The sequence below is a fragment of the Oncorhynchus masou genome, chromosome 15 (assembly GCF_036934945.1).
Source record: "Oncorhynchus masou masou isolate Uvic2021 chromosome 15, UVic_Omas_1.1, whole genome shotgun sequence".
Taxonomy (NCBI): domain Eukaryota; kingdom Metazoa; phylum Chordata; class Actinopteri; order Salmoniformes; family Salmonidae; genus Oncorhynchus; species Oncorhynchus masou.
Genome location: NC_088226.1, coordinates 72,640,819 through 72,655,818, shown reverse-complemented (window position 1 = coordinate 72,655,818; position 15,000 = coordinate 72,640,819). Strand labels below are relative to the sequence as shown.

Below are 15,000 nucleotides of genomic sequence, written 5' to 3'. Positions count from 1 at the left end.
TCATTATAGAGTCAGTTAACTGTAATACGATGGGTCTCATTATAGTGTCAGTTAACTGTAATACGATGGGTCTCATTATAGTGTCAGTTAACTGTAATACGATGGGTCTCATTATAGTGTCAGTTAACTGTAATACGATGGGTCTCATTATAGTGTCAGTTAACTGTAATACGATGGGTCTCATTATAGTGTCAGTCAACAGCCCTACTATTACCTGTCCTGTTCTACAGTCAACAGCCCTACTAGTATCTGTCCTGTAATACAGTCAACAGCCCTACTAGTACCTGTCCTGTAATACAGTCAACAGCCCTACTAGTACCTGTCCTGTAATACAGTCAACAGCCCTACTAGTACCTGTCCTGTAATACAGTCAACAGCCCTACTAGTACCTGTCCTGGTCCTCCTGCATCCTATGTTAAAAAGGTAACCTTGTCCTCCTGTAGACTATGTTAAATAGGTAACATGGTCCTCCTGTAGACTATGTTAAAAAGGTAACTTGGTCCTCCTGTAGACTATGTTAAATAGGTAACCTGGTCCTCCTGTAGCCTATGTTAAAAAGGTAACTTGGTCCTCCTGTAGACTATGTTAAAAAGGTAACCTGGTCCTCCTGTAGCCTATGTTAAAAAGGTAACCTGGTCCTCCTGTAGACTATGTTAAATAGGTAACCTGGTCCTCCTGTAGACTATGTTAAATAGGTAACATGGTCCTCCTGTAGACTATGTTAAAAAGGTAACCTGGTCCTCCTGTAGACTATGTTAAATAGGTAACCTGGTCCTCCTGTAGACTATGTTAAATAGGTAACCTGGTCCTCCTGTAGCCTATGTTAAAAAGGTAACCTGGTCTTCCTGTAGACTATGTTAAATAGGTAACCTGGTCCTCCTGTAGACTATGTTAAATAGGTAACCTGGTCCTCCTGTAGACTATGTTAAATAGGTAACCTGGTCCTCCTGTAGACTATGTTAAAAAGGTAACCTGGTCCTCCTGTAGACTATGTTAAATAGGTAACCTGGTCCTCCTGTAGACTATGTTAAATAGGTAACCTGGTCCTCCTGTAGACTATGTTAAATAGGTAACCTGGTCCTCCTGTAGACTATGTTAAATAGGTAACCTGGTCCTCCTGTAGACTATGTTAAAAAGGTAACCTGGTCCTCCTGTAGACTATGTTAAATAGGTAACCTGGTCCTCCTGTAGCCTATGTTAAAAAGGTAACCTGGTCCTCCTGTAGACTATGTTAAATAGGTAACCTGGTCCTCCTGTAGCCTATGTTAAATAGGTAACCTGGTCCTCCTGTAGACTATGTTAAATAGGTAACCTGGTCCTCCTGTAGCCTATGTTAAATAGGTAACCTGGTCCTCCTGTAGCCTATGTTAAATAGGTAACCTGGTCCTCCTGTAGCCTATGTTAAAAAGGTAACCTGGTCCTCCTGTAGACTATGTTACTATATATTTGGCAGGTTGACGTTTGTTGCCATGAATATTGCCCTGGAGGCAGAGCTGAGCCTCCAGTTCAATAGCTTCCAGTTCATTCACCGTTAGTCAGCACCTCTACACAGAATAATTGTCTCTGGGCGTGCGCCATCCTATGGTTTGTATTAGCTGTGTTAACATAACCACCTCGTGTTGACACTCAGCTTTTAATAGACATGTATCATCGCCAGACATAATTATCACACCAGTTGTACCTATTCCCCATTTCTTCCAATGACAAAAAAATACCTAATTCTTGTGCAGTTATGAACCTCTTCTCTTACCCATGTTCCACAAATGATTCACTGCTTCCCCACACACCAATAGCATGACTCTACCAGACGAGCATAACTTTGTCTATGGAGAGACTCTTGAAATTATCTTTAAATTTAAATTGTAATTATTATTATTTTATTTTTTACCCCCTTTTTTCTCCCCAAGTTCGTGGTTTCTGAATTGGTAGTTACAGTCTTGTCCTGTCGCTGCAACTCCCGTACGGACTCGAGAGAGAGAGAGAGCGAGAGAGAGAGAGAGACAGAGAGAGAGAGAGAGAGAGAGAGAGAGAGAGAGAGAGAGAGAGAGAGAGAGAGGCGAAGGTCCGAAACACAACCCCTTCCAAGTCTTCTTGGAACACCGTAGTACACCTGGTCGACCGCGTCAGCGTGCACTGCGCCCGGCAACGCCACAGGAGTCGCTAGTTCCGCGATGGGACAAGGACATCCCTGCCGGGCCAACTCACGTGCACTTATACGTGTCTCGTTTGAGCCAATATTTCATGCTGTTGAACAACGGGTTCCTGGTGAATCACATTGTCTTTCACTTATGTTTTTTAGCTGAGAAAAGTGAAAAACCCAAGATGAAGGTTTTTTTTTTTTCGTCCAGAAAGAGTGTGAATATAGGTGATGTTGTTATGTGAGCTATGTGTCTCATAGCTGACTGTACTGGCTCCTACATCCTCAGTGTTGAGTTGAACGTAGGTAAACCTTAAATAACCTACCAGCTTCAAAACGACCAGTGTAAACAGAAAGTCTACGCAACATCAAAACCAAAGTTAAAATAGTAGCTACGTGAACTATATTAGTTGAAATAACTTATTTTGAAATGGACAAATCTCTTTTGAAATAGACCTTGCCTTGTAGTTGGTCTAGGCCGTAATGGCTTTGAATGAGCTCAGTTTCACGTTGAGATTCAAAAAGCTCTTTTGTCCCCTGGACGTCTCTCTCGTGCCCCTCTTGCTATATAGGTGAAGGAGTGGCGTTAATACAGTTTGCATGGCCACACACACATACAGCCCAGCGCCAGACAGACTAGCTGTAGATCTGACTGATGTGAGTCCCAAATGGCCCACTATCCCAATCCATAGTGCCCTATTCTCATAGGCCTCTGGTCAAAAGTAGTGCACTATATAGAGAACAGGGTTCCATTTGGGATGCACCTGGAGTTCCCTTAAAGGAGCAGCGTGACTATTATGCTTCCTTCTCCTTCCACTCTGTCTCTTATATGAGCAGCGTGACTATTATGATGCCTTCTCCTTCCACTCTGTCTCTTAAAGGAGCAGTGTGACTATTATGCTTCCTTCTCCTTCCACTCTGTCTCTTAAAGGAGCAGTGTGACTATTATGCTTCCTTCTCCTTCCACTCTGTCTCTTAAAGGAGCAGCGTGACTATTATGATGCCTTCTCCTTCCACTCTGTCTCTTAAAGGAGCAGTGTGACTATTATGATGCCTTCTCCTTCCACTCTGTCTCTTAAAGGAGCAGCGTGACTATTATCAAATCAAATCAAATCAAATTTATTTATATAGCCCTTCGTACATCAGCTGATATCTCAAAGTGCTGTACAGAAACCCAGCCTAAAACCCCAAACAGCAAGCAATGCAGGTGTAGAAGCACGGTGGCTAGGAAAAACTCCCTAGAAAAGCCAAAACCTAGGAAGAAACCTAGAGAGGAACCAGGCTATGTGGGGTGGCCAGTCCTCTTCTGGCTGTGCCGGGTAGAGATTATAACAGAACATGGCCAAGATGTTCAAATGTTCATAAATGACCAGCATGGTCGAATAATAATAAGGCAGAACAGTTGAAACTGGAGCAGCAGCACGGCCAGGTGGACTGGGGACAGCAAGGAGTCATCATGTCAAGTAGTCCTGGGGCATGGTCCTAGGGCCGCGGTTCAGTTGAAACTGGAGCAGCAGCACGGCCAGGTGGACTGGGGACAGCAAGGAGTCATCATGTCAGGTAGTCCTGGGGCATGGTCCTAGGGCTCAGGTCCTCCGAGAGAGAGAAGGAGAGAATTAGAGAACGCACACTTAGATTCACACAGGACACCGAATTGGACAGGAGAAGTACTCCAGATATAACAAACTGACCCCAGCCCCCGACACATAAACTACTGCAGCATAAATACTGAAGGCTGAGACAGGAGGGGTCAGGAGACACTGTGGCCCCACCCGAGGACACCCCCGGACAGGGCCAAACAGGAAGGATATAACCCCACCCACTATGCCAAAGCACAGCCCCCACACCACTGGAGGGATATCTTCAACCACCAACTTACCATCCTGAGACAAAGCTGAGTATAGCCCGCAAAGATCTCCGCCACGGCACAACCCAAGGGGGGGCGCCAACCCAGACAGGATGACCACATCAGTGAATCAACCCACTCAGGTGACGCACCCCCTCAGGGACGGCATGAGAGAGCCCCAGCAAGCCAGTGACTCAGCCCCTGTAATAGGGTTAGAGGCAGAGAATCCCAGTGGAAAGAGGGGAACCGGCCAGGCAGAGACAGCAAGGGTGGTTCGTTGCTCCAGAGCCTTTCCGTTCACCTTCCCACTCCTGGGCCAGACTACACTCAATCATATGACCCACTGAAGAGATGAGTCTTCAGTAAAGACTTAAAGGTTGAGACCGAGTTTGCGTCTCTGACATGGGTAGGCAGACCGTTCCATAAAAATGGAGCTCTATAGGAGAAAGCCCTGCCTCCAGCTGTTTGCTTAGAAATTCTAGGGACAATTAGGAGGCCTGCGTCTTGTGACCGTAGCGTACGTGTAGGTATGTACGGCAGGACCAAATCAGAGAGATAGGTAGGAGCAAGCCCATGCAATGCTTTGTAGGTTAGCAGTAAAACCTTGAAATCAGCCCTTGCTTTGACAGGAAGCCAGTGTAGGGAGGCTAGCACTGGAGTAATATGATCAAATTTTTTGGTTCTAGTCAGGATTCTAGCAGCCGTATTTAGCACTAACTGAAGTTTATTTAGTGCTTTATCCGGGTAGCCGGAAAGTAGAGCATTGCAGTAGTCTAACCTAGAAGTGACAAAAGCATGGATTAATTTTTCTGCATCATTTTTGGACAGAAAGTTTCTGATTTTTGCAATGTTACGTAGATGGAAAAAAGCTGTCCTTGAAATGGTCTTGATATGTTCTTCAAAAGAGAGATCAGGGTCCAGAGTAACGCCGAGGTCCTTCACAGTTTTATTTGAGATGACTGTACAACCATTAAGATTAATTGTCAGATTCAACAGAAGATCTCTTTGTTTCTTGGGACCTAGAACAAGCATCTCTGTTTTATCCGAGTTTAAAAGTAGAAAGTTTGCTGCCATCCACTTCCTTATGTCTGAAACACATGCTTCTAGCGAGGGCAATTTTGGGGCTTCACCATGTTTCATTGAAATGTACAGCTGTGTATCATCCGCATAGCAGTGAAAGTTAACATTATGTTTTCGAATAACATCCCCAAGAGGTAAAATATATAGTGAAAACAACAGCGGTCCTAAAACGGAACCTTGAGGAACACCGAAATTTACAGTTGATTTGTCAGAGGACAAACCATCCACAGAGACAAACTGATATCTTTCCGACAGATAAGATCTAAACCAGGCCAGAACTTGACCGTGTAGACCAATTTGGGTTTCCAATCTCTCCAAAAGAATGTGGTGATCGATGGTATCAAAAGCAGCACTAAGGTCTAGGAGCACGAGGACAGATGCAGAGCTCGGTCCGATGCCATTAAAATGTCATTTACCACCTTCACAAGTGCCGTCTCAGTGCTATGATGGGGTCTAAAACCAGACTGAAGCATTTCATATACATTGTTTGTCTTCAGGAAGGCAGTGAGTTGCTGAGCAACAGCCTTTTCTAAGATTTTTGAGAGGAATGGAAGATTCGATATAGGCCGATAGTTTTTTATATTTTCTGGGTCAAGGTTTGGCTTTTTCAAGAGAGGCTTTATTACTGCCACTTTTAGTGAGTTTGGTACACATCCGGTGGATAGAGAGCCGTTTATTATGTTCAACATAGGAGGGCCAAGCACAGGAAGCAGCTCTTTCAGTAGTTTAGTTGGAATAGGGTCCAGTAAGCAGCTTGAAGGTTTAGAGGCCATGATTATTTTCATCATTGTGTCAAGAGATATAGTACTAAAACACTTGAGCGTCTCTCTTGATCCTAGGTCCACGCAGAGTTGTGCAGACTCAGGACAACTGAGCTTTGAAGGAATACGCAGATTTAAGGAGGAGTCTGTAATTTGCTTTCTAATAATCATAATTTTTTCCTCAAAGAAGTTCATGAATTTATCACTGCTAAAGTGAAAGTCATCCTCTCTTGGGGAATGCTGCTTTTTAGTTAGCTTTGCGACCGTATCAAAAAGGAATTTTGGATTGTTCTTATTGTCCTCAATTAAGTTAGAAAAATAGGATGATCGAGCAGCAGTAAGGGCTCTTCGGTACTGCACGGTACTGTCTTTCCAAGCTAGACGGAAGACTTCCAGTTTGGTGTGGCGCCATTTCCGTTCCAATTTTCTGGAAGCTTGCTTCAGAGCTCGGGTATTTTCTGTGTACCAGGGAGCTAGTTTCTTATGAGAAATGTTTTTAGTTTTTAGGGGTGCAACTGCATCTAGGGTATTGCGCAAGGTTAAATTGAGTTCCTCAGTTAGGTGGTTAACTGATTTTTGTCCTCTGGTGTCATTGGGTAGACAGAGGGAATCTGGAAGGACATCAAGGAATCTTTGTGTTGTCTGTGAATTTATAGCACGACTTTTGATGTTCCTTGGTTGGGGTCTGAGCAGATTATTTGTTGCAATTGCAAACGTAATAAAATGGTGGTCCGATAGTCCTGGATTATGAGGAAAACATTAAGATCCACAACATTTATTCCATGGGACAAAACTAGGTCCAGCGTATGACTGTGACAGTGAGTGGGTCCAGAGACATGTTGGACAAAACCCACTGAGTCGATGATGGCTCCGAAAGCCTTTTGGAGTGGGTCTGTGGACTTTTCCATGTGAATATTAAAGTCACCAAAGATTAGAATATTATCTGCTATGACTACAAGGTCCGATAGGAATTCAGGGAACTCAGTGAGGAACGCTGTATATGACCCAGGAGGCCTGTAAACAGTAGCTATAAAAAGTGATTGAGTAGGCTGCATAGATTTATGATGATTATGATGCCTTCTCCTTCCACTCTGTCTCTTAAAGGAGCAGTGTGACTATTATGATGCCTTCTCCTTCCACTCTGTCTCTTAAAGGAGCAGCGTGACTATTATGATGCCTTCTCCTTCCACTCTGTCTCTTAAAGGAGCAGTGTGACTATTATGCTTCCTTCTCCTTCCACTCTGTCTCTTAAAGGAGCAGTGTGACTATTATGCTTCCTTCTCCTTCCACTCTGTCTCTTAAAGGAGCAGTGTGACTATAATGCTTCCTTCTCCTTCCACTCTGTCTCTTAAAGGAGCAGTGTGACTATTATGCTTTCTTCTCCTTCCACTCTGTCTCTTAAAGGAGCAGTGTGACTATAATGCTTCCTTCTCCTTCCACTCTGTCTCTTAAAGGAGCAGTGTGACTATTATGCTTTCTTCTCCTTCCACTATGTCTCTTAAAGGAGCAGTGTGACTATAATGCTTCCTTCTCCTTCCACTCTGTCTCTTAAAGGAGCAGTGTGACTATTATGCTTCCTTCTCCTTCCACTCTGTCTCTTAAAGGAGCAGTGTGACTATTATGCTTCCTTCTCCTTCCACTCTGTCTCTTAAAGGAGCAGCGTGACTATTATGATGCCTTCTCCTTCCACTCTGTCTCTTAAAGGAGCAGTGTGACTATTATGCTGCCTTCTCCTTCCACTCTGTCTCTTAAAGGAGCAGCGTGACTATAATGCTGCCTTCTACTTCCACTCTGTCTCTTAAAGGAGCAGCGTGACTATTATGCTGCCTTCTCCTTCCACTCTGTCTCTTAAAGGAGCAGTGTGACTATTATGCTTCCTTCTCCTTCCACTCTGTCTCTTAAAGGAGCAGCGTGACTATTATGATACCTTCTCCTTCCACTCTGTCTCTTAAAGGAGCAGCGTGACTATTATGATACCTTCTCCTTCCACTCTGTCTCTTAAAGGAGCAGTGTGACTATTATGATGCCTTCTCCTTCCACTCTGTCTCTTAAAGGAGCAGTGTGACTATTATGATGCCTTCTCCTTCCACTCTGTCTCTTAAAGGAGCAGTGTGACTATTATGATGCCTTCTCCTTCCACTCTGTCTCTTAAAGGAGCAGCGTGACTATTATGATGCCTTCTCCTTCCACTCTGTCTCTTAAAGGAGCAGTGTGACTATTATGCTTCCTTCTCCTTCCACTCTGTCTCTTAAAGGAGCAGCGTGACTATTATGCTGCCTTCTCCTTCCACTCTGTCTCTTAAAGGAGCAGTGTGACTATTATATGCTTCCTTCTCCTTCCACTCTGTCTCTTAAAGGAGCAGTGTGACTATTATGCTTCCTTCTCCTTCCACTCTGTCTCTTAAAGGAGCAGTGTGACTATTATGATGCCTTCTCCTTCCACTCTGTCTCTTAAAGGAGCAGCGTGACTATTATGATGCCTTCTCCTTCCACTCTGTCTCTTAAAGGAGCAGTGTGACTATTATGATGCCTTCTCCTTCCACTCTGTCTCTTAAAGGAGCAGTGTGACTATTATGATGCCTTCTCCTTCCACTCTGTCTCTTAAAGGAGCAGTGTGACTGTTATGCTTCCTTCTCCTTCCACTCTGTCTCTTAAAGGAGCAGTGTGACTATTATGATGCCTTCTCCTTCCACTCTGTCTCTTAAAGGAGCAGTGTGACTATTATGATGCCTTCTCCTTCCACTCTGTCTCTTAAAGGAGCAGCGTGACTATTATGATGCCTTCTCCTTCCACTCTGTCTCTTAAAGGAGCAGTGTGACTATTATGCTTCCTTCTCCTTCCACTCTGTCTCTTAAAGGAGCAGTGTGACTATTATGATGCCTTCTCCTTCCACTCTGTCTCTTAAAGGAGCAGTGTGACTATTATGATGCCTTCTCCTTCCACTCTGTCTCTTAAAGGAGCAGCGTGACTATTATGCTGCCTTCTCCATCCACTCTGTCTCTTAAAGGAGCAGTGTGACTATTATGCTTCCTTCTCCTTCCACTCTGTCTCTTAAAGGAGCAGCGTGACTATTATGATGCCTTCTCCTTCCACTCTGTCTCTTAAAGGAGCAGTGTGACTATTATGATGCCTTCTCCTTCCACTCTGTCTCTTAAAGGAGCAGCGTGACTATTATGCTGCCTTCTCCTTCCACTCTGTCTCTTAAAGGAGCAGCGTGACTATTATGATGCCTTCTCCTTCCACTCTGTCTCGTAAAGGAGCAGCGTGACTATTATGATGCCTTCTCCTTCCACTCTGTCTCGTAAAGGAGCAGCGTGACTGTTATGATGCCTTCTCCTTCCACTCTGTCTCTTAAAGGAGCAGTGTGACTATTATGATGCCTTCTCCTTCCACTCTGTCTCTTAAAGGAGCAGTGTGACTATTATGATGCCTTCTCCTTCCACTCTGTCTCTTAAAGGAGCAGCGTGACTATAATGCTTCCTTCTCCTTCCACTCTGTCTCTTAAAGGAGCAGTGTGACTATTATGATGCCTTCTCCTTCCACTCTGTCTCTTAAAGGAGCAGCGTGACTATTATGCTTCCTTCTCCTTCCACTCTGTCTCTTAAAGGAGCAGCGTGACTATTATGATGCCTTCTCCTTCCACTCTGTCTCTTAAAGGAGCAGTGTGACTGTTATGCTTCCTTCTCCTTCCACTCTGTCTCTTAAAGGAGCAGTGTGACTATTATGCTTCCTTCTCCTTCCACTCTGTCTCTTAAAGGAGCAGCGTGACTATTATGATGCCTTCTCCTTCCAGTCTGTCTCTTAAAGGAGCAGTGTGACTATTATGATGCCTTCTCCTTCCAGTCTGTCTCTTAAAGGAGCAGTGTGACTATAATGCTGCCTTCTCCTTCCACTCTGTCTCTTAAAGGAGCAGTGTGACTATTATGCTTCCTTCTCCTTCCACTCTGTCTCTTAAAGGAGCAGCGTGACTATTATGATGCCTTCTCCTTCCACTCTGTCTCTTAAAGGAGCAGCGTGACTATTATTATGCCTTCTCCTTCCACTCTGTCTCTTAAAGGAGCAGCGTGACTATAATGCTTCCTTCTTCTTCCACTCTGTCTCTTAAAGGAGCAGCGTGACTGTTATGCTTCCTTCTCCTTCCACTCTGTCTCTTAAAGGAGCAGTGTGATTATTATGCTTCCTTCTCCTTCCACTCTGTCTCTTAAAGGAGCAGTGTGACTATTATGATGCCTTCTCCTTCCACTCTGTCTCTTAAAGGAGCAGTGTGACTATTATGCTTCCTTCTCCTTCCACTCTGTCTCTTAAAGGAGCAGTGTGACTATTATGATGCCTTCTCCTTCCACTCTGTCTCTTAAAGGAGCAGTGTGACTATTATGATGCCTTCTCCTTCCACTCTGTCTCTTAAAGGAGCATTGTGACTATTATGATGCCTTCTCCTTCCACTCTGTCTCTTAAAGGAGCAGCGTGACTATTATGATGCCTTCTCCTTCCAGTCTGTCTCTTAAAGGAGCAGCGTGACTATAATGCTTCCTTCTCCTTCCACTCTTTTATTTATTTATTTTTATTTCACCTTTATTTTACCAGGTAGGCTAGTTGAGAACAAGTTCTCATTTGCAACTGTGACCTGGCCAAGATAAAGCTTAGCAGTGTGAACAGACAACACAGAGTTACACATGGAGTAAACAATTAACAAGTCAATAACACTGTACAAAAAAAGGGGAGTCTATATACATTGTGTGCAAAAGGCATGAGGAGGTAGGCGAATAATTACAATTTTGCAGATTAGCACTGGAGTGATAAGTGATCAGATGGTCATGTACAGGTAGAGATATTGGTGTGCAAAAGAGCAGAAAAGTAAATAAATAAAAACAGAATGGGGATGAGGTAGGTGAAAATGGGTGGGCTATTTACCAATAGACTATGTACAGCTGCAGCGATCGGTTAGCTGCTCAGATAGCACATGTTTGAAGTTGGTGAGGGAGATAAAAGTCTCCAACTTCAGCGATTTTTGCAATTCGTTCCAGTCACAGGCAGCAGAGTACTGGAACGAAAGGCGGCCAAATGAGGTGTTGGCTTTAGGGATGATCAGTGAGATACACCTGCTGGAGCGCGTGCTACGGATGGGTGTTGCCATCGTGACCAGTGAACTGAGATAAGGCGGAGCTTTACCTAGCATGGACTTGTAGATGACCTGGAGCCAGTGGGTCTGGCGACGAATATGTAGCGAGGGCCAGCCGACTAGAGCATACAAGTCGCAGTGGTGGGTGGTATAAGGTGCTTTAGTGACAAAACGGATGGCACTGTGATAAACTGCATCCAGTTTGCTGAGTAGAGTGTTGGAGGCAATTTTGTAGATGACATTGCCGAAGTCGAGGATCGGTAGGATAGTCAGTTTTACTAGGGTAAGTTTGGCGGCGTGAGTGAAGGAGGCTTTGTTGCGGAATAGAAAGCCGACTCTTGATTTGATTTTCGATTGGAGATGTTTGATATGAGTCTGGAAGGAGAGTTTACAGTCTAGCCAGACACCTAGGTACTTATAGGTGTCCACATATTCAAGGTCGGAACCATCCAGGGTGGTGATGCTCGTCAGGCATGCGGGTGCAGGCAGCGATCGGTTGAAAAGCATGCATTTGGTTTTACTGGCGTTTAAGAGCAGTTGGAGGCCACGGAAGGAGTGTTGTATGGCATTGAAGCTCGTTTGGAGGTTAGATAGCACAGTGTCCAAGGACGGGCCGGAAGTATATAGAATGGTGTCGTCTGCGTAGAGGTGGATCAGGGAATCGCCCGCAGCAAGAGCAACATCATTGATATATACAGAGAAAAGAGTCGGCCCCAGAATTGAACCCTGTGGCACCCCCATAGAGACTGCCAGAGGACCGGACAGCATGCCCTCCGATTTGACACACTGAACTCTGTCTGCAAAGTAATTGGTGAACCAGGCAAGGCAGTCATCCGAAAAACCGAGGCTACTGAGTCTGCCGATAAGAATATGGTGATTGAACCATATAGAACAATATAGAACAGTACAGAACCATATAACACAGTATAGAACAGTATGGAACCATATAACACAGTATAGAACCGTATAGAACAGTATAGAACCATATTACACAGTATATAACCATAGAGAACAATAAAGAACAGTATAGAACCATATAACACAGTATATAACCATAGAGAACAATAAAGAACAGTATAGAACCATATAACACAGTATAGAACCACATAGAACAATATAGAACAGCATTGAACCATATAGAACAGTATAGAACCACATAACACAGTATAGAACAGTATAGAACAGTATAGAACCATATTACACAGTATATAATCATAGAGAACAATAAAAAACAGTATAGAACCATATAACACAGTATAGAACCATATAGAACAATATAGAACAGTATTGAACCTTATAGAACAGTATAGAACCATATAACACAGTATAGAACAATATTGAACAGTATAGAACCATATAACACAGTATATAACCATATATAACCATATAACACAGTATATAACCATAGAGAACAGTATAGAACCATATAACACAATATAGAACTGTAAAGAACAACATAGAACAGTATAGAACCATATAACACAGTATATAACCATATAGTATAGAAACATAGTATAGAAACATAGTATAGAAACATAGTATATAACAGTATATAACCATATAGAACGATATAGAACAGTATAGAACCATATAAGACAGTATTGAACTGTGTAGAACCATATAGAGCAGTATAGAACAGAATAGAACCAGAAAGAACAGTATAGAACAGTATAGAACCATATAACACAGTATAGAACCATATTGAACAGTATAGAACCACATAGAACAGTATAGAACCATATTGAACAGTATAGAACCGTAAAGAACAGTATAGAACTATAAAGAACAGTATAGAACAGTATAAAACCACATAGAACAGTATATAACCATATAGAGTCCCTGACATGTATGTTGTATGTTCAGAGCCCCTGACATGTATGTTGTATGTTCAGAGTCCCAGACATGTATGTTGTATGTTCAGAGTCCCTGACATGTATGTTGTATGTTCAGAACCCCTGATATGTATGTTGTATGTTTAGAGTCCCTGACATGTATGTTGTATGTTCAGAGTCCCTGACATGTATGTTGTATGTTTAGAGCCCCTGATATGCATGTTGTATGTTCAGAGCCCCTGACATGTATGTTGTATGTTCAGAGACAATTACATGTAAGTTGTATGTTCAGAGCCTCTGACATGTATGTTGTATTTTCAGAGCCCCTGACATGTATGTTGTATGCTCAGCGTCCCTGACATGTATGTTGTATGTTCAGAGCCCCTGACATGTATGTTGTATGCTCAGAACCCCTGACATGTATGTTGTATGCTCAGAGCCCCTGACATGTATGTTGTATGTTCAGAGCCCCTGACATGTATGTTGTGTGTTCAGAGCCCCTGACATGTATGTTGTATGTTTAGAATCCCTGACATGTATGTTTTATGTTCAGAGCCCCTGACATGTATGTTGTATGTTCAGAGCCCCTGACATGTATGTTGTATGTTCAGAGCCCCTGACATGTATGTTGTATGTTCAGAGCCCCTGACATGTATGTTGTATGCTCAGAGTCCCTGACATGTATGTTGTATGTTCAGAGCCCCTGACATGTATGTTGCATGTTCAGAACCCCTGACATGTATGTTGTATGTTTAGAGTCCCTGACATGTATGTTGTATGCTCAGAGCCCCTGACATGTATGTTGTATGTTCAGAACCCCTGACATGTATGTTGTATGCTCAGAGCCCCTGACATGTATGTTGTATGTTCAGAGCCCCTGACATGTATGTTGTGTGTTCAGAGCTCCTGACATTTCTATTGTATGTTTAGAGTCCCTGACATGTATGTTGTATGTTCAGAGCCCCTGACATGTATGTTGTATGTTCAGAGCCCCTGACATGTATGTTGTATGTTCAGAGCCCCTGACATGTATGTTGTATGTTCAGAGCCCCTGACATGTATGTTGTATGTTCAGAGCCCCTGACATGTATGTTGTATGTTCAGAGCCCCTGACATGTATGTTGTATGTTCAGAGCCCCTGACATGTACGTTGTATGTTCAGAGCCCCTGACATGTATGTTGTATGTTCAGAGCCCCTGACATGTATGTTGTGTGTTCCAGAGTCGCCCCCACCGCCATACTCACGGCTGTCCCCTACAGAGGAACAAAAGCCACTTGGTAAGTCGTCACCAACATGCTGAGAATACACTCCAACATGCTGAGAATACTGTGTGTGTGTGTGTGTGTGTGTTCGTGTGCGTGTGCGTGTGTGTGTGTGTGCGTGTGTGCGCGTGCACGTGTGTGTGTGTGTGTGTGTGTGCGCCCCCTACCAACCTATCGCTGGCACCGTGGCCATTAGTATTTTTTTAAACTGGGAATGACGTCATCCAACATCTCCACACTAACCCCCCTTACCAACTACAAACTCAGCCAACCACCCAGTCAGTCAGTCAGTCAGTCAGCCAGCCAGCATCTCCACACTAACCCCCCTCACCAACTACAAACTCAGCCAACCACCCAGTCAGTCAGTCAGTCAGTCAGCCAGCCAGCATCTCCACACTAACCCCCCTCACCAACTACAAACTCAAACTCAGGGGCTCTGAACATACAACATACATGCTCAGTTGTCAAAAGTGTACAAGCAAAGCAAAACACACACACACACACACACACACACACACACACACACACACACACACACACACACACACACACACACACACACACACACACACACACACACACACACACACACACACACACACACACACACACACACACACACACACACACACACACACACACACACACACACACACACACACACACACACACACACACACACACACACACTCCAGTCTGTTCTAAAGCAGTTAGGTCTCTGTACATTGAAGTCTAGAGGAGTGTGTTACAGTCTAGAGGAGTGTGTTACTGTCTAGAGGAGTGTGTTACAGTCTAGAGGAGTGTGTTACTTTCTAGTGGAGTGTGTTCCAGTCTGGAGGAGTGTGTTACAGTCTAGAGGAGTGTGTTACAGTCTAGAGGAGTGTGTTACAGTCTAGAGGAGTGTGTTACAGTCTAGAGGAGTGTGTTACTGTCTAGAGGAGTGTGTTACAGTCTTGAGGAGTG

General features: G+C 43.8%; 1 protein-coding gene across 2 annotated transcripts in view; it reads left to right on the top strand.

The window, feature by feature from the left end:
• Window positions 1–15,000, top strand: part of smad6b (SMAD family member 6b) — a 70,765-nt gene that overhangs the window by 17,275 nt on the left and 38,490 nt on the right. The window contains exon 2 of one of the 2 annotated variants that reach the window (XM_064990204.1): window positions 13,996–14,052. The exons of the other annotated variant lie outside the window; for it this stretch is intronic. Coding sequence (XP_064846276.1) covers window positions 13,996–14,052 — 57 coding nt within the window. The remainder of the gene's footprint in view (window positions 1–13,995; window positions 14,053–15,000) is intronic. 2 annotated transcript variants of the gene reach the window in all.